Source organism: Rhinopithecus roxellana, chromosome 16, assembly GCF_007565055.1.
Source record: "Rhinopithecus roxellana isolate Shanxi Qingling chromosome 16, ASM756505v1, whole genome shotgun sequence".
NCBI lineage: Eukaryota > Metazoa > Chordata > Mammalia > Primates > Cercopithecidae > Rhinopithecus > Rhinopithecus roxellana.
This window is the reverse complement of record NC_044564.1, coordinates 88955475-88978145: the sequence shown is the minus strand read 5'-3', so window position 1 is coordinate 88978145 and position 22671 is coordinate 88955475. Positions and strand designations below refer to the sequence as shown.

The 22671-nt window shown below is 41.1% G+C and overlaps 1 protein-coding gene across 1 annotated transcript in view; it reads right to left on the bottom strand.

Annotated features, from left to right (window-relative positions):
• Positions 1-4908: 4908 nt before the first annotated feature.
• Positions 4909-22671, bottom strand: part of PTPDC1 (protein tyrosine phosphatase domain containing 1) — a 102151-nt gene continuing 84388 nt past the window's right edge. The window contains exon 10 of the mRNA XM_030919773.1: positions 4909-6050. Within this exon, the coding sequence (XP_030775633.1) occupies positions 6030-6050 (21 nt within the window). The 3' untranslated portion in view covers positions 4909-6029. The remainder of the gene's footprint in view (positions 6051-22671) is intronic.

Below are 22671 nucleotides of genomic sequence, written 5' to 3'. Positions count from 1 at the left end.
AGTTTATCTGTTCACCTGTTCATGGATGTTTGTGTTATTTACAGTTTTTGGCTATTCCACATAAAGCTGCTGTGAACACTCATGTATAAGTCTTTGTAGGGACACATGTATTTTTTTTTCTTTTGGCTAAATGCCTAGGAGTGGAATTGTTATAGAAAAGCGGTCCTGATCCAGACCCCAAGAGAGTTCTTGGATCTTGAGCAAGAAAGAATTTGAGGCAAGTCCATAGAGTAAAGTGAAAGCAAGTTTATTAAGAAAGTAAAGGAATAAAAGAATGACTATGCTATAGGCAGAGCGGCCCCAAGGGCTGCTGGTTGCCCATTTTTATGATTATTTCTTGATGATATGCTAAACAAGGGGTGGATTATTCATGACTCCCCTTTTTAGACCATATAGGGTAACTTTCTGACATTGCCATGGCATTTGTAAACTGTCACGGCGTTGGTGGGAGTGTAGCAGTGAGGATGACCAGCAGTCACTCTTGTTGCCATCTTGGTTTGGTGTTTTAGCCAGCTTCTTTACTGCAGCCTGTTTTATCAGCAAGGTCTTTATGACCTGTATTTTGTGCCTACCTCCTATCTCATCCTGTGACTTAGAATGCCTTAACCTCCTGGGAATGTAGCCCAGTAGGTCTCAGCCTCATTTTACCCAGTTCCTATTCAAGATGGAGTTGGCTCTGGTTCAAATGCCTCGACAGAATGGCTGGATCATACAAGGTATTGCCAAACCATTTTCCAAATGGATTGGGCCATTTTATATTCACACTGGAAGTGGATAAGAGTTTCCATTTCATTATATCCTCATCAACACTTGGTATGATCGGTCTTTTAAATTTTAACCATTCTAAAGTGTGTATTTCTCTAAAGCTAAGATGTTTTAATTTGCATTTCTCTAATGACTAATAGTGCATATTTTCATGTGTTTATTTATCAACCGTTTATCTTTGTTGGTCTATTCAAATCTTTTGCAAGTTTAAAAGTTTGGGCTGCTCTTTTTTTCTTATTGTCCAATTTTGAGAGGTTTCATATAGTCTGGATGCAAGTCCTTTGACAGATACATGCTTTGCAAAGATTCTTTCCTAGTCTGTGGATTGTCTTCTCATTCCTCTCATGGAGCAGTTAAGTTTTTTTTTGTTTTTGTTTTCATTCTCTCTCAGTGTCTTTTGAGGAACACATTTTAAATTTTGATGTAGTTCACTTTACCGACCTGTTCTTATGGATTGTACTTTTGGTGCTGTATCTCACAAATCTTGAGCTAACCCAAGGCCACACGTTTCTCTCGTTTTCTTCTAAAAATTTTATAATTTTAGATTTTACATTTAGGTTTACAATCCTTTTTGAGTTGATGTTTTAATACGGTGAACGATATACATCCAAGTTCTTTTATATATACATATAAATGTCCAATTGTCCCAGCACCATTTGTTGAAAGACTATCTTTTCTCAGACAGGTGAGGTGGCTCACGCCTGTAATACCAGCACTTTGGGAGGCCAATGTGGGAGGATGGTTGAGGGCAGGAGTTCAAGCCCAGTCCAGTCAACACAGTAAGACCCTCATCTCTACAAAAAAACAACAAAACAAAGAAAACAAAACAAAAAAGACTATCCTTTCTCTGCTCCATTGCCTTTGTACCTTTGTCAAAAATCATGTGTCCATATATGCATGGGTCTTTTTCTAGAATTATTATTCTGTTCCAGTAATCTATCTATATACCAAAACCACTCAGTATTGATTACTGTAGTTTTATAGTAGTTCTTGAAATCAGTTAGTGTTAACCCCCAATTTTGTTCTTTTTCAAAGTTGTCTTGGTCGTTCTAGATCCTTTGCCTTTCCACATGAACTTTAGAATCAGCGTGTCAATTTCTACAAGAAAAGCCAGCTTGAATTTTGATTAGCAATGAATATATAGGTCAATTATGGGGGGAAGTTCACATTCTAACAATCTTGAATCCTCTGACTCATGGACAAGGTGCATGTCTCCATTATTTTAGGTCAGTTTAATTTTTCTCAGCAGTATTTTGTAGTTTTCAGTGTATGGGTGTAGTGAGTTGAATCATAGCCCCTGCCCCCAACATATGCCCATGTCTTAATACCCAGGGTCTGAGAACGTGACTTTATTTGGAAAAAGAACTCTGCAGGTACAATTAAATGTCTCAAGATGCAGAGATCACCCGGAATTCTCCAGACGGGCTCTAAATCCAAAGACATGTTTTTGTAAGAGAGATACAGAGGAGAAAGAGAGAGGGAGGAGAAGGTGACGTCAAGATGGAGGCAGAGATTGGAATGATGGGGCTACAAGCCAAGAAATACCAAGGAACATCTGAAGCCAACAGAAGCAGAAAGAGGCAAAGAACAGACTGTTCCTCAGAGTTTTTGCAAGTACTGCAGCCCTACCAGCACCTTGATGTCAGACAGACTTCTGGACTCCAGCACTGTGAGAAAATAAACTGCTGTTTTAAGCCACCAAGTTGGTGGTAATTTGTTATGACCGCCCTAGGAAATGAATACAACAGGTCTTTCACATTTTCTGGCAGATTTATCCCTAGTATTTTATCTTCTGGATGCTATGGTAAAGGACATTGTTTTTTTCAATTTCGATTTTGGATTGTTCCTTGCCACTTTATAGAAACACAGTTGATTTTTTTTGTATGTTGACCTTGTATCCCTCTGCTTTGCTAAGCTCACTCATTTGATTTGGTAGCTTTATTTTTCTAGATCCCATCAGCTTTTCTACATAGACAATCATGTTTGAGAATAAAAATGGTTTTACTTTCTATTCTCCATGTCTTTTATTTCTTTTCTTGCCTGATTGTGTTAACAGCGGCAAATCTGTACAGGTCTGCAGCCACCTCAATTCTTGCCTCCTCAAAAGAATTTGAGTGAGGGGCATAAAGCAGAATGAGAGACGGAGGCAAGTTTTAGAGCAGGAGAGAATGTTTATTAAAAAGCTTTAGAGCAGGAATGAAAAGAAGTACACTTGGAAGAGGGCCAGGCGGGCGACTTGAGAGATTCAAGTGCACAGTTAGACCTTTGACTTAGGGTTTTATACACTGGCATACTTCCGGGGTCATGCACTACTTCTCCCCTGATTCTTCCCTTGGGGTAGGCTGTCCGCATGTGCAGTGGCCTGCTAGCGCTTGGGAGAGGCCACGCATGCAGTGTGTTTACTGGAGTCATATGCATGCTCACTTCAAGTGTTTTTCCTCTACCAGTCTAGCATTCCTAGAGGAAGGTCATATGCCAGTTAAACTCCACCATTTTGCCTCTTAGTGCACATGCTTGAGCCCACTCATCCAACTCTTGAGACCTTATCAGGAAGCTACTGATCACCAGTTTTAGGTGTTTGTATCTATTGGGAAACTGCCTTTCCCTGGTACGGGCTGCAACCAGTAATTATTTCAGAGAGACAGTTTAATAACTGCCTGGCCATCACCTGATGGTCGCCTGACATTCCTGGTGGGGGTGCCTCTCCTGCCCTGCTCATGTCTGACTGGCTACCCACTGTAACAATTGCACTGGTGAGAACCTCCAGTGCAATGCTGGATAGGAGTGGCAAGAGCATGCATTTTGGAATTGCTCCTGATCCTATTGGATCAGCGTCCAGTCTTTCATCATTACTAGGTACGATGGTGCCTGTAGGTTTTCTGTAGCTGTCCTTTACCAGGTTGAGAAAGTTCGTATTACCAACTTGCCAAGAATGTTTATCAAGAATCTTGTTGGATTTCATCAAATGCTTTTTCTATGTCTTAAGATTATCACATTTTTCTTTTCTCAGTTGGTTAACATGGTAATTTCCTCATGAATGAAGTGATCAGTACTCATTTGAACACACCAGGGTGTCTCACTGCAGATCCTTGGGAGTTTTTGCTAGTGCGTCTCTCTCCTCTCTGGACTCTGTTCCATCAACTCAAGTTGCCTTGGTCTCCCAGGCCCTCAGCTCCATCTTCTCAAGTCTAGGAATATTCCAGGCTCTGCCTCTGTTCTCTCTTTGCCACAGTCTGGAAGTGTTCTCAGGGTGGTAAGCTGTGGCGATTGTGCAGTTCACAGTGTTTTTTCTCATCTCGCAGGGATCACTGTCTTTCATTGCCTGAGGTCCAGTGTCTTATATACTATTGTTTTTGTCACTGTGTGTGTTTGCTTGTTTCAGAAGGGAGGTTAAGTCCAGTTTCTGTTACTCCATCTTGGCTGGAAGGGGAGGTCATATATAGTTTATGTAAGTTTTTTCAAAATAATGTTATACATATTGCTGTTTTCTAGCTTTGTATCATGGAAAATTTCAAAGGTATTAAAACATAGAGAAAATAGAATAATGAATCCCAATGTATTCATCACCCAGCTTTAACAACGATAAATCGATGGCCAACTTTGTTTCATCTGTAACTCAGTTCACTTCTCTGCCTGTGTCCTGATCTTATGAGGACACTTCCCTCTACCAATTTTGAAACAAACTGCCCACACTGCATTATTTTATTTGCCAATAGCTCTGTTTGTATCTTTAAAATTTATGAATTTTAAAAACAAATGATAGGCCGGGTGCGATGGCTCATGCTTGTAATCCCAGCACTTTGGGAGGCCGAGGCGGATGGATCACTTGAGGTCAAGAGTTTGAAACCAGCCTGGCCAACATGGTGAAACCCCATCTCAACTAAAAATACAAAAATTAGCCGGGCATGGTGGTGTGTGCCTGTAATCCCAGCTACTCAGGAGGCTGAGGCAGGAGAATTGCTTGAACCTGGGAAGCGGAGGTTGCAGTGAGCCAAGTAGTGCCCCAGTAAGGACCAAGATCACGCCACTGTATTCCAGCACAGAGTGAGATTTCATCTCAAAAACAAACAAACAGCAAATGATTATCATTCTTTAATATAATATCTAGCTGTTGTCATTGCTGTTTTACAATAGTTTATTCATATCAGGATCCTAACTAGGTCTACACATTGTATTTGGTGGATAGGTCCTTTTCAGTGTATTGATTCCTTCCTAGTCTCTCCCTTGTAATTTATTTATTGAAGAATGCAGGTCATTTGTCCTGTATAGCTTCTTAGAGAGTGATTATTCTGGTTGCATCTCCATGTTGTCTTCAAAGTGATTCTCGGTCCTCTGTTAAACTTATAGTTAGATGTGATTCAGGTTCCAGTTTTGGGTGAATATTTCAGAGGCTGTCGTGTATAGTACCATCAGAAGTTTATAATGTATTATTGTATTTCTTTCATAGTGTTCTAGTAGCATCCTGTGCACACCCCCGCCATAGTACAGTCATGCACCTCATATTTGTCAGTTCAGGCTGCCATAGCAAAATACCACAGACTGAGTGGCTTAAACAACAGAAATTTTATTCTCACAGTTCTAGAGGATAAAAGTCCCAGGGTTAATTCCCGGGGAGGGCTGTCTTCTTGTCTTGTAAATGTCCACCTTCTTGTGTCCTCACACGGTGGAGAAAGACCTCTGGTATCTTTCTCTTCTTATAAAGGCACCAGCCCTATCAGATTATGAGAACACCCCTACTATGAGCTCATTTAACCATAATCACTTCTTCACAGGCCCCATCTCCAAATATAGTCACATGGAGTTTGGGACTTCAACACATAAATATTTTGTGGAGACACAAATATTCAGTCTAATATATACCTTAAAACTGTCTTAAAAAGAAACTTAAAAAATAACATTTGCAGGTTAAGAAAAGTTGCAAAGATTGTACAGAGAATCACTGTATACTCCTGACCCAGTTTCCCATGGTACCTGTATCACAACTAAGAAACCAACATCGGCACATCGTTATTAACTACACGTGATGCTTTGTTTGCATTTCATTAATTTCTCCTCAATGTCTTTTTTCTGTTCCAGTATCCAATTCAAGATGCCACATGACATTTATTCATTCTGTCTCCTTAGCCTTCTCTGGTCTATGACAGTTTCTCAGACTTCCCTTGTCCTTGATCACCTTGGTAGTTTTGAGAAGAACTTCCCAGACTTTTTGCAGAATGTCCTTCAATTTGGGGTTGCCTGATGTTTTTCTCATAGTTAGTCTGGGATTAGGGGTTTGGAGAGGGAGGCTGCAGAAGTAAAGTGGCATTTTCATCACAATATATCATGGATACATGCTATCAACATGACATTACCGAGGAAGTTAACCTTGATCACATGGCTGAGGTAGGGCTTGTCAGTTTTTTTTCACTGTAAACTTATTCTCTGTCCCCACAACCTCACTTCAATACTCTAATTTTTGGAAGCAAGTTACTAAGTGCATCCCCCATTTGGGTGGCGGGGAAAGGGAATTAGCTACATAAATTAATCTGGAATTATTCTGTACAGGCAATTTATCTAATCTCCCCCACTTATTTCAAGTTGAAACATTTATTTATATCTATATAAATATAAATTTATATTTAATATAAATATATATATAATATATATATTTTATAAAAAAATATAAAAAAATATAAATATATATTTATATTTATATAGATATAAATATTGATATTTATATTACACTTTTTGTATGGCTCATGCACCACACAAAAACAAGTAGTGAGCCAGACTGGCCTGCAGACCATCGTTTTCGGATCCCTAGTCTAGAAGACTCCTCAGGAAGGACTCATTTGAACAATATTCAAATAAGTTATTATACTTTATGAGTCCATTCTCACACTGCTATAAAGAACTACCTGAAACTAGGTAATTTATGAAAAAAAGAGGTTTAATTGACTCATAGTTCTGCAGGTTCTATAGGAAGCATGCCTGGGAGGCCTCAGGAAACTTACAATCATGGCCAAAGGCAAAGGGGAAGAGAGCACGTCTTTATGTGTCAGAGCAGGAGAGAGAGAGAGCCAAGGGGCAGGTGCTACACGGTTCCAAACAACCAAATCTTGTGAGAACTCACTATAATGAACATAGCAAGTGGAGTATCTGGCCCCATGATTCAGTCACCTCCCATCAGGCCCCTCCTCCAACACATAGGGATTACAGTTTAACATGAGATTTGGGATGCAGACACAGAGCCAAACTATATCATCTATGTTCATGTAAGTTTGTGGTCTTTACATATACAAAGGTTGCACTGGCTGATTAGAAAATCTCTTTTCCATTTCTGTAAAGAAAGACTATTGGGGCCGAGGCAGGTGGATCATGAGGTCAGGAGATTGAGACCATCCTGGCTAACATGGTGAAACCTTGTCTCTATTAAAAATACAAAAAAAAAAAAAAAAAAATTAGCCAGGCCTGGTGGCGGGCGCCTGTAGTCCCAGCTACTCGGGAAGCTGAGGCAGGAGAATGGCGTAAACCCGGGAGGCGGAGCTTGCAGTGAGGTGCCATTGCACTCCAGCCTGGGTGACAGAGCAAGACTCTGTCTCAAAAAAAAAAAAAAAAAAAAAAGACTGTTGGAATTTTTACAGAAATTGCATTTATTCTGTAGATTACTTTGGATAATATTTACATCTTAACAAGGTATTTGTATCAGTCCGTTCTCGCATTGCTATAAATAAAGAAATACCTGAGACTGGATAATTTATAATAAAAGAAGTTTAAGTGGCTCCCAGTTCCACAGGTTGTACAGAAATCATGTCAGCATTTGCTTCTGAGGAGGCCTTGGGGAGCTTTTACTTATGGCAGAAGACAAAGCCGGAGCAGGAGGAAGAGAGAGAAGAGGGAGGTACTACACACTATTAAACAACCAGATCTTGTGAGAACTCACTCACTATAGAGTACTGAGAACTCTGCCCCTCATGATCCAATCACTTCCCACTAGGCCCCACTTCCAACATTGGGGATTACAATTCAAGATGAGATCTGGGTGAGGACATCCAAACTATATCATTTCACCCCTGGCCCCTCCAAATCTCATGTCCTACTCACATTGGAAAATACAATCATGCCCTCCCAACAGTCCCCCAGAGTCTAAATTTGTTCCAGCATTAACTCAAAAGTCAAAGTCCAAAATCTCATCTGAGACAAGGCTAGTCCCTTCCACCTATAAGCCTGTAAAATAAAGACCAAATGAGTTTCTTCCAAGATACAGTGGGGGTACAGGCATTGGGTAAATACTCATGTTCCAAAAGGGAGAAATTGGCCAAAAGAAAGGGTCTCCAGGCCTGTGCAAGTCTGAAACCCAGAAGGGCAATTATTAATCTTAAAGCTCCAAAATAATCTCTTCTGACTGCATGTCTCAAATCCAGGGCACACTGGTATAAGGGTGGGCTCCCAATGCCTTGGGAAGCTCCACCTCTGTGCCTTTGCAGGGGTCAGCCCCATGGCTACTCTCACAGGCTGGTGTTGAGTGCTTGCAGCTTTTCCAGGTGTATGGTGCAAGCTATCAGTGGCTCTACCATTCTGGGTTTGGGGGATGGTGGCCCTCTTCTCATAGCTCCACTAGGCAGTGCCCCAGTAAGGACTCTGTGTGGGGGCCCCAACTCCACATTTCTCCTCTGCACTTCCCTAGTAGAGGTTCTCCATGAGTGCTATGCCCCTGCAGCAGGCTTCTGCCTGACCATCCAGGCTTTTCCATACATCCTCTGAAATCTAGGTGGAGACTCCCAAGACTCAGCTCTTGCACTCTGTGAACCCACATGCTTAACATCAAGTAGAAGCCACCAAGGCTTATGGTTTTCACCCTCTGAAGCAGCAGCCAGAGCTGTATGTGGGCTCCTTTGAGCCATGGTTGGAGGTGGAGTGGCTGGGATGCAGGGAGCAGTGTCCTGAGGCTGTGCAGGACAGTGGGACCCTGGAACTGGCCCACAAAACCATTTAGTCCTCCTAGCCTGTGATGAGTGCGGCTGCCACAAAGTTCTCTGAAGTGCCTTCAAGGGCTCTTCCCCATTATCTCTGTTATTAGCATTTGGCTCCTTTTTACTTATGCAAATTTCTGTAGCCTGCTTGAATTCCTCCCCTGAAAATGAGCTTTTCTTTTCTACCACATGGCCAGGCCACAAATTTTCCCATTTTTTTTGCTTTGCTTCCCTTTTAAATACGAGTTCCAGTTTCAGGTCATTTCCTTGCTCACACATATGAACACAGGTTCTTGGAAGCGTCCAGGTAACATCTTGAATGCTTTGCTGCTTAGAAATTTCTTCCAAGGCTGGGCATTGTGGCTCATGTCTGTAATCCCAGCACTTTGGGAGGCCAAGGCAGGTGGATCACTTGAGGTCAATTTGAGACCAGCCTGGCCAACATGGTGAAACCCTGTCTCTACTAAAAATACAAAAATTAGCTGGGTATGGTGGTGCATGCCTCTAATCCCAGCTACTCGGGAGGCTGAGGCATAAGAATCGCTTGAACCTGGGAGGCGGAGGCTGCAGTGAGCCGAGATCCACTCCAGCCTGGGTGACAGACTGAGACTCTGTCTCAAACAAACAAGAAATTTCTTCCACTAGATAACCAAAATCATCACTCTCAAGTTTAAAGTTCCACAGATCCCTACAGCAGGAGCACAGTACAGCCAAGTTCTTTGCTAAAGTATAGCAAAAGTGACCTTTACTCCAGTTCCCAATAACTTTCTTATTCTTGTATGAGACCTCCTCTGCCTGGACTTCATTTTCCATATCACTATCAGCATTGTGGTTGCAACAATTTCACAAGTCTCTAGGATGTTACAAATTTTTCCTCATCTTCCTGTCTTCTTCTGGGCCCTCCACATTCTTCCAACCTCTGCCTGTTACCCAATTCCTAAGCTGCTTCCATGTTTTCAGGTACCTTTATACCAATGCCACGCTTTTCTTTTTTTTTTTTTTTTGAGACGGAGTCTCGCTCTGTCACCCAAGCTGGAATGCAGTGGCCGGATCTCAGCTCACTGCAAGCTCCGCCTCCCGGGTTTATGCCATTCTCCTGCCTCAGCCTCCCTAGTAGCTGGGACTACAGGCGCCCGCCACCTCGCCCGGCTAGTTTTTTGTATTTTTTAGTAGAGACGGGGTTTCACCGTGTTAGCCAGGATGGTCTCGATCTCCTGACCTCGTGATCTGCCCGTCTTGGCCTCCCAAAGTGCTGGGATTACAGGCTTGAGCTACCACACCCGGCCAATGCCACACTTTTCAATACTAATTTTCTGTATCAGCCTGTTCTTGCATTGCTATAATGAAATACATGAGACTGGGTAATTTATGAGAAAAGAGGTTTAATTGGTTTACAGTTCCACAGGCTATATAGAAAGCATGGCAGCATCTGCTTCTGGAGAGGCCTCAGGGAGCTTTGATTCATGGTGGAAGGCAAAGCTACAGCAGGTATCTTCACATGGCCAGAGCAGGAGGAAGACAGAGAGGGAGGCAGTGCTATATACTTATAAACAACCAGATTTTGTGAGAACTCACTCACTAAATGGTACCAAGAGGGGATGGTGCTAAACCATTCATAAGAACTCTGCCCACCATGATCCAATCACCTCCCATCAGGCTCTACCTCCAACACTAGGGATTACATCTCAACATGAGATTTGGGCAGGGAGAACATTCAAACTATATTAACACTTGAGTATCTGAACTCATTGTCCTCTGGCATAGTGTTGCTTTCGAAAAGTCTGATGTCAATCTGGTATCATTTCCCTTATAAATGACTTGGTCTTTTTCTCTCTGATTGTCCAAAAGTTTTTTGTTTGTTTGTTTTTCTTCTTCTTCCCTTTAAAATTCAACAATTTTACCAGAACATTTCTCATTGTTGGCCAGCTGGGTTGATTTTCCCATGTAAATGGAGTAACTTTTCAGTATATAGTTTTAAGTCTTCTTTTATTGAACAACACTTTTGTTGCATTATAGCTTTTTAACACTTATTTTTTTCCATTACTTTTTCTTGTTTAGATACTATTATACTTATGTGTAATAGTAGTAATTTGCTTTGCTCTAAACTCTGTATCTACTATGTTTTTTAAAAAGTAATGTTTGCATGATATATCTTTTTCTATCCTTTAACTTTTAACAACTTGTGACATTAGTGAGTTTCTTATAGACAGCATATTATTAATCATGGTTTTTAAATCAACTGTCAATTATTTAATTGGTGTATTCAGACCATTTGAATTTAAATTATTTACTGATATGTCAGAGCTTAAATCAGCCTTTTTATTATTTGTGTTCTGCTTGCTTTCTGTGCTTCTCCTCTGTTTCTTTTCTTACTTTCCTGTGGGTTACCTGAATTTTTTTTTTTTTTTTTTTAGACAGAGTTTCACTCTTGTTGCCCAGGCTGAAGTGCAATGGCCTTGTCTCGGCTCACTGCAACCTCCGCCTCCCCGGTTCTAGAAATTCTCCTACCTCAGCCTCCCAGGTAGCTGGGATTACAGGTGTCTGCCACCATGCCCAGCTAATTTTTGTATTTTTAGTAGAGATGGGGTTTCACCATGTTGGTCAGGCTGGTCTCGAACTCCTGACCTCAGGCAATCTGCCTGCCTCGGCCTTCCAAAGTGCTGGGATTCCAGGCATGAGCCACAGCGCCCAGCCTACTTGAACATTTTCTAAAAATCACTTTTGTACAGTTTCTTTAGTGATTACTCTAGGTAGTACGTATATCCAAATGTAACTTAGCACAGTCTAACATTTATTGATGCTTTACTACTTTAATTGAAGTAGAGAAATTTTACTTCCATAATGTCCTCATACCCTCCCTAGTTCTTAAATATAATTGCCTTAGGTATTTATTCCATATACATTAAACACAACATCAAAGGGTATAATTTTTACTTCAACCATTAAATGTAATTTAATAAACTCATGAGGCTAGTCCATGATATTTACTCATTCCAATGTTCTTTTTCCTTTCTGAAGTTCCAAACCATCTTCTGTTATTATTTGCTTTTGTTTATAGAACTCCCTTTACCCATTTTCTGATCAGGTAGTCCCTTATGAACATTTATGCAAAAATTCTCCACAAAGTTCTACAAATTCAGCAGCATTTTAAAAGGATTGTATACCACGACCAAATATAATTTATTCCAGGAATGCAAAGATGGTACCACATATGAAAATCAATCAATGTAATATACCACATTACAGAAAGAAGAAAAAAACCCACACGATCATCTCAATTGATGCAGAAAAAGCATTTGACAAAATTCAACACTCTTCCATGATAAAAACATGAAACAAACTAGGAACAGAAAGAAACTATATCTCAACAAAATAAAGGCCATATATCAAAAACCTACAGCAAACATCATAAACATCATGGTGAAAGACTGAAAGCTCTTCCTGTAAGATCAGGAACAAGGCAGGAATGCCTGCTTTTGCCACTTCTATTCAAAATAGTACTAGAAGTTTTAGCTGCAGCAACTATGCAAAATAAATAAATAAAAGGCATCCAAATTGGAAAGGAAGAAGTAAAATTACCTGTTTGTAAATGACATAATCTTATAAAGAAAACCCTAAAGATTTCACCAAAAACCTACTAAAACTAGTAAGTTCAGCAAAATAGCAGGCTACAAAATAAACACATAAAAATCAGTTGCATTTGTATACACTAACAATGAACAATCTAAAAGAAAATTACAAAAACAACTCCATTTAAAGCAACATCAAAGAGAGTAAAATACAATTAACCAAAGAAGTGAAAAGCACCTACAATAAAAACTAAAACCACATTTGCTGAAATAAATTAAAAAAGAACATAAATAGAAACATATCCCGTGTTCACGGATTGGAAGAATATTGTTTAGTGTTGCTTTTTTTTTGGTTTTGTTTTGTTTTGTTTTGAGACCCAGTTTCATTCTTGTTGCCCAGGTGGAGTGCAGTGGCACGATCTCGGCTCACCGCAACCTCAGCCTCCCGGGTTCAAGCAATTCACCTGCCTCAGCCTCCCGGGTTCAAGCAATTCACCTGCCTCAGCCTACTGAGTAGATGAGATTACAGGCAGGCATGTGCCACCATGCATGGACTAGTTTCATTTTTTTTTTTTTTTTTTTGAGACAGAGTCTCGCTCTGTCGCTCAGGCTGGAGTGCAGTGGCCGGATCTCAGCTCACTGCAAGCTCCGCCTCCTGGGTTCACATCATTCTCCTGCCTCAGCCTCCCGAGTAGCTGGGACTATAGGCTCCTGCCACCAGGCCCAGCTAATTTTTAAATTTTTAGTAGAGATGGGGTTTCACCGTGTTAGCCAGGATAGTCTTGATCTCCTGACATGATCTGCTTGCCTCAGCCTCCCAAAGTGCTGGGATTACAGGCGTGAGCCACCGCACCTGGCCTAATTTGGTAATTTTAGGAGAGATGGGGCTTTGCCATGTTGGTCAGGCTGGTCTCAAACTCCTGACCTCAGGTGATCCACCTGCCTTGGCCTCTCAAAGTGCTGGGATTACAGGTGTGAGCCACAGTGCCTGGATCGAAGATTACTGTTAAAATGTCAAAACTACCCAATGTGATCTACAGATTCAGTTAAATCTCTATCAAAAACCCAATGATTTTTTTTTGTAGAAATAAAAAAGCTCACTCTAAAATTCATATGGAATCTCAAGGGACCTTTAATAATAGCCAAAACAACATTGAAAAGGAACAAAGCTGGATAACTCTCACTTCCTGATTTCAAAACTTACTACAAAGCTATATTAATCCAAACAGTATAGCACTGGCAAAAAGACAGACATATAAACCAATGAGATGTTATAGAGAGCCCAGAAATAGCTCTTGCATATATGGTTTAATTACTTTCTTTTTCTTTTTTTCTTTTTTTGAGATGGAGTCTCGCTCTGTTGGCCAGGCTGGAGTGCAGTGGCCCGATCTTGGCTCACTGCAACCTCTGCCTCCCAGGTTCAAGTGATTCTCGTGCCTCAGTCTCTCAAGTAGCTGGGAATACAGGTGCATGCCACCACGCCCAGCTAATTTTTGTATTTTTAGTAGAGATGGGGTTTGGCTATGTTGGCCAGGCTGGTCTCGAACTCCTGGCCTCAAGTGATCCACCTGCCTTAGCCTCCCAAAGTGCTGGGATCACAGGGGCATGAGCCACTGTGCCCAGTCACCATTTTTTTTTTTTTTTTTTTTTTTTTTTTTTTTTTTGAGAGAGGGTCTCCTTATGTTGTCCACGTTGGTTTTGAACTCCTGGGCTCTAGCAATCTTCCTGCCTCGGCTTCCCTAGTAGCTGGGATTACATGCCCATACCACCACATCTAGTTTCAAATAGCTTTTGATAAGGGTGCCAAGACCTTACAGTCCTTTTCAACAACAAGTAGTGCTGGGAAAACTGGATATCCACATGCAGAATAATGTGGTTGGACCCTTATTTAATGTCATGTAAAAAATATGAACTCAAAATGGATGAAAGACCTAAATGTAAAACCTAAAGCAATAAAACTATTAGGGAAAAAAAACAGCAAAAATTTCACAACATTGGATTTGGCAGTGATTTCTTGGAAATGGCAATAAAACAAATAGAAAATTAGACTTCATGAAAATTAAAAAATTTTGTGCATCAAAAGACACAGTCAACAGAGTAAAAAAGTAACCCATAGGATGAGAGAAAATATTTGCAAATCATATCTTTAATAAGGACTTAATATCCAGAATATATAGAGAACTAAAACTCAACAACAAAATACAAACCAACTGAAAAATGTGCAAAGGACTTGAATAGACATTTCTCCAAAGAAGATACATGAAAAGGCAATAGGCACATGAAAAGATGCTCAATATCACTAGTCATTAAGGGAATGCAAATCAAAACTACAATGAGATACCACTTCATATCCGTGAGGAAAGCTATTGTCAAAAATACCCAGAAAATAAGGATGTGGAGAAACTGAAACCCTAGGGCACTGTTGGTGGGAATATACAATGGTACAATCACTGTGGAAGACAGTGTGGTGGTTCCTCAAAAATTTAAACACAGGATTACCATATGATCCAGCAATTCCACTTATGGCTGTGTACCCAAAGGAATTAAAAGTAGAGTCTTGAAGAGATACTTGTATACCTATGTTCACAGCAGCATAATTCACAATAGCTCAAACATAAGCAACCCAAGTGTCTATTGACAGATGAATGGATAAGCAAAATGTGGTATATACATACAATGGAATGTTATTCCACTTTAAAGGGGAAGGAAACTTTGCATTATACTACAACATGGATGCACCTTGAAGATATTTTGCTAAGTGAAATAAACCAGTCACAAAAGACAAATACTGTGTTATTCCACTATTTATAGTAGTTAAAATGAGAGACACAAAAAGAATGGTGTCACCAGGGGCTGGCATGTTGGAGGATGGGGGAGTTCTTAATAGGTATAACATTTCAGTTTTACAAAATGATGAGTTAAATAGATGAATAGTGGTAATGGCTGTACAACATTTATGAATGTATTTAATAACACTGGACTATATATTTAAACATGAGTAAAATGATAAATTTCATTATATATATTTTACTGCAGTAAAAAAATTGAAAAATACACGAACAAGCACTAGAGAAAAGAAACACAAACAGCTCAAAACATGTAACAAGGTAACACATTTGAGGTACTATCTCCTACCAACTGAATCTGGCAAAAATCAAAAAGTCAGTCAATACTAAGTGTTGACAAGGATGCAGAGCAGTGGGAACTCTCATTTACTGCTGTTGGGAATATAAACTGGTACAATCATTTTGAGAAATAATTTGTCATTACCTAGGAAATTGAAATTGTATATACCCTAAAGTTCACAAATTTTATTCTTAGCTACATAGCCTACAGAAACTCTTGCACATGTATACCCAGAGACATGTGAAAATATGAACAACCCAAATGTCCATCACAAGTTTTAAAAGAGGTAATTTGTAGAATATCCACACAATGGAATGCCATACAGCAGTGAATACAAATAAGCTACAGCTTACATATTAATATGGAGAAATGTGAATAGCACGTTGAACAGAAAAGGCAAGTCACAGGAGAATACACACAGCATTGTTCAATTTATGTAAAGTTTATAAACAGGCAAAATCAAGAAATATGTTAAGATAGAACTATAAAGAAATACACACAAGTTATAGTGGAAGAATTAAGGAACAGCAGGGAATTTTGTCTTCTGTATTAGTTTACTACGGGCTCCATAACAAAGTACCACAGACTAGGTGGCTTAAACAACAGAAATTTATTGTCTCATGGCTCTGGAGGCCAGAAGTCTGAGATCAATGTGTCACCAGGGTTGGTTCCTTCTGAGGCCTCACTCCTTGGCTTGTAGATGACAATTTTTTCTCTATGTCTCCACATAGTCTTCCCTTTGTCCATGTTTGTGTCTCAGTCTCCTCTCTTTTTTTTTTTTTTTTTTTTTTTACTTTTTTTTTTTTTTTGAGATAGGGTCTCCCTCTGTCACCCAGGCTGGAGTACAGTTGCGCAATCTCTGCTTACTGCAACCTCCACTTCCCAGGCTCAAGGGATCGTCCCACTTTAGCCTCCCAAGGAGCTAGGACCACAGGCATGAGCCACCAGGTCCGGCAATTTTTTTTTTTTTTTTTGTAGAGACAGAGTTTCACCATATTGCCCAGGCTGGTTTTGAACTCCTGGCCTCCAGTTATCTGCATGCTTTGGTTTCCCAACATAGTGGGATTACAGGCATGAACCACTGGGTCTGGCCTCAGTCTCCTCGTCTTATAAGAACATCAGTCAGATTAGAATTAAGACCACCTCAATGACTTCATTTCACTTTAATTACCTCTTTAAAAGACCCTACCTCCAAAGACAATCACATTCTGAATTACTGGGGTTAGGACTTCAACACATGAATTTTATGGGGGACACATTCAGTCTATAACACCTCCCCATCTCTTTGGGCTATGTGGTAGTCAGGTAGATAAATTTAATTATATTTAACAAAAAGTTAATTAGCATATATTTTGTTCCAAGGAAAAAGAGCTGAGTTTTGAAGGACATGTTGAGTATTAATCATCCAGCATGGAATGAAAGTGTGGACTGAAGGAGGTATCTAGATGGTAGGTAATGCCAAACTAATTAGGGTGACAACAGAGGTACAGAAAATGTCATGGACAAGCGCTGCTGTAGGTACGGATGTGCACCATACTTGTGTCTTAGTCTGCCTGTGCTGCTATAACAGAATATGTGAGACTGGGGAGCTTATAAACAACAGAAATTCATTTCTCACAGTTCTAGAGGGTGTGAAGCCCAAAATCCAAGATGCCAGCATTTAATGAAATTTGCTAGCTGCTTCCAAAATGGTGTCTTGAATGTGGCATCCTCCAAAGGGGAGGAATGCTGTGTCCTTACATGACAGAAAATGAAAGGACGAAAAAGGACCACACTTTCTGTCAAGCCCTTTTATAATAGCATTAGTCAATGTATGAGGCTACAGGCCCCATGAACTAAACACCTCCCGAAAGGCCACACCTCCCTAACACTACAAATTTTGGGGTACATATTCAGATTGTAACATTCCACCTCTGACCTCCCAAATTTGTATCTTTCTTACATGTAAAATACATTCATTCCAACCCATTGCCCCTAAAGTCTTAATTTGTTCCAGTAACAATTCAAAGCAAAAGTACAGGGTCCCATCTAAATCAGATACGGATGAGACTCAAAGTTAAGAGTCATTCTGAGGCAAATGCTCTCCCGCTGTGAGCCTGTGAAATCAAACAAGTTATATACTTCTAAAATACAATGGTGGAACAGTCACAGGACAGACATTCCCATTCCAAAAGGGAGCAATAGAAAAGAAGGGAGTAAGAGGTCCCACGGAAGTCCAAAACCTAACAGGACAAACATTAAATCTTCTTTTTTTTTTTAATTTCAATTTTTGTGGAGACAGTGTCTTGCTCTGTCACCCAGGCTGGAGAGCAGAGTGTGTATGATCATAGCTTGCTGCAACCATGAACTTCTGGGCTCAAACAATCTTCCTGCCTTAGCCTCTCCCGTAGCTAGGACTACATGTCTGTGCCATTCTGCTGAGCTAATTTTTTTTTTTTTTTGTAGAGATGGGGTCTCACTACGTTGCCCAGGCTGGTTTCAAACTTCTGCCTCAAGCAATCCTCCCTCCTGGGCTTCCCAGTGGGTTGGGATTACAGGCACAAGCCACTGTGCCCAGCCCAACATTAAATCTTGAAGCATGAGAGTAATCTTTGACCCCATGTCCCACCTTCCAGGTACACTGGGGTGGAGGTTAGGTCCCCATGGCCTCAGGCGGGCCCACCCACATGGCTTTGCTGGGTACAGCCCATGCTGCAGCTCCCATGCACTGAAATAACCTGCCCGTAGCTCTCCCAGACTGGCACTGTACGCTGGTGCTTCTACACTTCTGGGGTTTCTGGGGCAGCCCCACTCTTATGACTCCACTAGGCACTGTCCTAGTGGGGCTGTCTGCAGACACTTGGTCTTTGCAGCAGTTCTCTGCCTGGGCCCACTGAGGCATTCCTTGAAATCTAGGTGAAGGAAGCCATGCCTCCGCAGTTGTTGTACTCTGCACACCTGCAGAATTAAGCACCACATGGATGTACCTACCAAGGCTCACTGCTCGCACCCTCCAGAGCAGTGGTCCTACCTGGACCTAGGCCTGCTTGAATCAGAGGTGGGGTGGCCAAGGAGCACTGTGCCAGAGTGCAGGGTACAGAGACCCAAGGTGGCCCTCAGCAGTGAGCACACGGGTCCCATGGGCACCCTGGGCCCCTCCTCAAAATCCATCTGTCCCCAGGACCCTAGCACTCTGGGCTTTTGATGGGCATGGTTGCCCCCTCCCCTTGTACCAAGATGTCCATAATACCTTTGGGGTCATTCTCCCATAGTCTTGATAAATAGCACATGGCTTTCTTGTATCCATACTAATCTTATCAAATGGTGGCCTGGCCACACCCTGTGTGCTATCTTCTAAACATACTTTTGTTTTTTTGAGACAAAGTCTCGTTCTGTTGTCCAGGCTGGAGTGCAGTGACGCAATCTCGGCTCACTGCAGACGCCACCTCCTGGGTTCAAGTGATTCTCCTGCCTCAGCTTCCCGAGTAGCTAGGATTACAGGTGCTTGCCACAATGTCTGGCTAATTTTTTTTTTTTTTTTTTTTTTTTGTAGTTTTAGTAGAGATGGGGTTTCACCATGTTGGCCAGGTTGGTCTCGAACTCCTGATCTCAAGTGATTTACCCACCTCGGCCTCCCAAAGTGCTGGAATTATAGGCATGAGCTACCATGCCCAGCCTAAAACTCCTTTTTTTTTCTTTTTTTTTTTTTGAGACGGAGTCTCACTCTGTCACTCAGGCTGGAGTGCAGTGGTGCCAACCCAGCTCACTGCAACCTCTGCCTCCCGGGTTCAAGTGATTCTCCTACCTCAGGCTCTCAAATAGCTGGGATTACAGGTGCCTGCCACCATGCCCAGCTAACTTTTGTATTTTTAGTAGAGACGGTGTTTCACCATGTTGGCCAGTCTGGTCTTGAACTCCTGACCTCAAGTGATCCACTCGCCTCAACCTCCCAAAATGCTGGGATTATAGGCATGAGCCATCACAACCGGCCTACATACTTTTTTATTCTTTACGTGGCTGGACTGAGAATTGTCCAAATCTTTTTCTTTACATGGCTGGACTAAGAATTGTCCAAATCTTGATGTTCTGCTTCCCTTTGAATTATAAATTCTGTCTTTAAATCATTTCTCTTCTCCCATTTTAACATTTTAACATAAGCAGTTAAGAGAAACCACACAGCATCCTGTACACTTTCCTGCTTAGAAATTTCTTCTGCCAAATATTCTACTTCATTGCTCCTAAGTTCTGCCCCTTACAAAGTCCTAGAACACAGACATGGACATAATTCAGCCATGTTCTTTGCCATTTTGTAACAAAGATGGCCTTTTCCCCAGTTTCCAATGATATACTTCATTTCTGTCTACGACCTAATCAGAATGGTCTTTACAGTCCATATTTTTATCAGCATTCAGTTCAAAACCATTTACGCAGTTTCTCAGAAGAATGAGTGAGAATTTCCCCACAGCTCTCCTCTTCTTCTGGGCCCTCACCAGAATCACCCTTAATGCTTCACTCGTGGCAATACAAGCTTTTTCTTGCTTTCCTTTCACAACTCTTCTAGCCTCAACCCATTACCCAGTTCCAAAGCTGCCTCCACATTTTTAGGTATTTGTTTTAGCAACACCCCACTCCCCTGGTACCAATCGCGGTCTTAGTCCATTTTGTGCTGCTATAATAGAATACCACAGGCTGGGCAACTTAAACAGACATTTATTCTCACAGTTCTGAAGGCTGGATAGGCCAAGATCAAGGCACTGCCATCTGGTGAGGGCTGCTCTCTGCTTCCAACATGGTGCCTTACATGCTGCACCATCTGAAGGGGAGCATGCTGTGTCCTCACATGACAGAAAGTGGAAGAGCAAAAAAAGAATTCCCTCCATCAGGTCTTTTACTAATAATATTTGTTCATTCACGAGGGTGGAGCGCTCATGACCTACACACCTCCTAAAAGGCTGCACCTTCCTACTCTATTGCATTGGGAATTAAGTTTCCAAAACATGAATTTTGAGGGATAGGCAACATGACTCCTAGAGGGATGAATGACTGAATATATAATTCCTGTGTGTCCCCAGAATTAGCAGAGGGCCAAGCAGAATAGGCACAGACATGCTGCTGAAAGAATATGTTTCATATTTGTTACTTACAGTTGTACTGGAACTCTACTGTGAGCACACAGGAGAGTCTTAGAAAATAATTGATCACTTAATCTAAACCTACCAAAATTAATTCAGGAAATGTCACCGATTAGTTCTGGAAACACTGAGTTTGATATTAGGTTGAACCACATGAAATGGCCAGTACTTGATCATTTTTTACCAAAAAAATGGCCACTCCCTACGGTTCAGCCTAAATCAAAAGCTTCAGTAGTTTGTTTTCTTTTCTTTTCTTTTTTTTTTTTTGGAGATGGAGTCTCGCTTTGTTGCCCAGGCTGGAGTGCAGTGGTGTGATCTTGGCTCACCGCAACCTCTGCCTCCCAGGTTCAAGCGATTCTCCTGCCTCAGCCTCCCAAGTAGCTGGGACTACAGGTGTCCACCACCACGCCTGGCTAATTTTTGTATTTTTAGTACAGACAGGGTTTCACCCTATTGGCCAGGCTGGTCTCAAACTCCTGACCTTGTGATCTGCCTGGCTCGGCTCCCAAAGTGCTAAGATTATAGCCACCATGCCTGGTCTGTTTTCATTTTTAAGAGGAGAAAAAAAAAATGATAAAGCAACGCATTAAATCAAAACCAGAGGCTACTGTCAGACTGCTTTCTAAAGATCAGGTAAGTAGGAACCCATCTTCAAAATGTAATTTTTCTCTAAAATAGGCAATCTCAAGAGTAAAATATCTTTTCATTTTAATCAAGAAAGCCGAGAGGCAAGGGCTTAGCAGGCTTCTCTTACTGTATAAGTTTCAGTGGATGTATGAAACTTTTATTTTCATTGCAAAAGGTTTTATGACATTTAAGTCTTATTGGGACATTAGTGACAAGCTTTGAACAAAGGCTTGTCAAGCTCCAACACTGAATGGTTCCATTGTGATTACTTATAAATCAGTTTTATTGTCAGTGTTGGGGTAATCAGAGATTAGCTCATGCCTAAAAGCATAACTAAAAAAATAACGCACCACTGAGAAACAGGATTTTGTTGAATTTTTCTCCTGCTACTTTATCCATAAACAATTTGCAGCCATCTAGCATTGAGAAAAGCTCTCTTAGGTAACATGCTAATCTTGTGCCATTCATAAAAAGCATCAAAGAGAATGCTGTTCTTGATTTACCTGCACTGAAAATATACTAATGCTTGTTAATTTGGAACAATAATAAAGATCCTATGAGTAAGCTGTCATTTTTAAATGGACCCCCCAATTACATGGGAGCTGTTAGATGTCAAGAACTTGTGGCTTGCACTCAATCTACATTATATTGTCCCTGGATATTTTTTCAGACATCTGGAGACTGGCCTGAAATAGCACCCAATCATATCAGCAAGCATTCTCCATTTAAGAGAAAATAGAGGAACTTTATCTCTATTGAGTTATGATATATGGTGGTTTTCATGGAATCCAGAGTGATGAAGCTGGGAAGCTGGTTGAAGAGATGACTAAGTAACTCAGCACAGATTTTCTGAGTTACATAAATAAATGAAGCGAGCTGTACCACCAGCAGCTATTTGTCTCAAAGGGCATTATTAAGCTCTCTGAAGTAAGAAAAGGCAATAGTGGCAAGAAATCATGTACTTCCTCTAAGTGTGATATACTAGAGAGCATCATATGGTAGTAATAGAGCTGGTTCAGCCTTTTCCAGAGGACAGATGTGTAATATTTTTACTAAGTTATGGACAGCACAGTGCTCTCTTAATGCCATCATAACATTTAGTGCTAAAGGGACCTCAAGGTCCCTGAGAAGGCACTTTGACTGGCAGCTTTGCCAGGTTAAGAGTCCCATAGGCAGTTAACATGAGCGGAGAAGAGGGCACAGCACAGGGTCCATCAGACTCCACATCTCACGTCATACAGTTATGATTAAGACTTCTCAGGCCAGGTGTGGTGGCTCACACCTGTAATCCCAGGACTCTGGGAGGCTGAGGTGGGAGGATCACTTGAGCTCAGGAGTTCAAGAGAAGCCTGGGTAACATGGCAAAACCCTATCTCTACAAAAAAAAAAAAAAAAAAAATTAGCCGGATGTGATGGTGTGTGCCTGTAGTCCCAGCTACTCAGGAAGCTGAGGTGGGAGGATGGCTTGAGGCTGGGAGCGGAGGTTGCAGTGAGCTAAGATCATGCCACTGCATTCCAGCT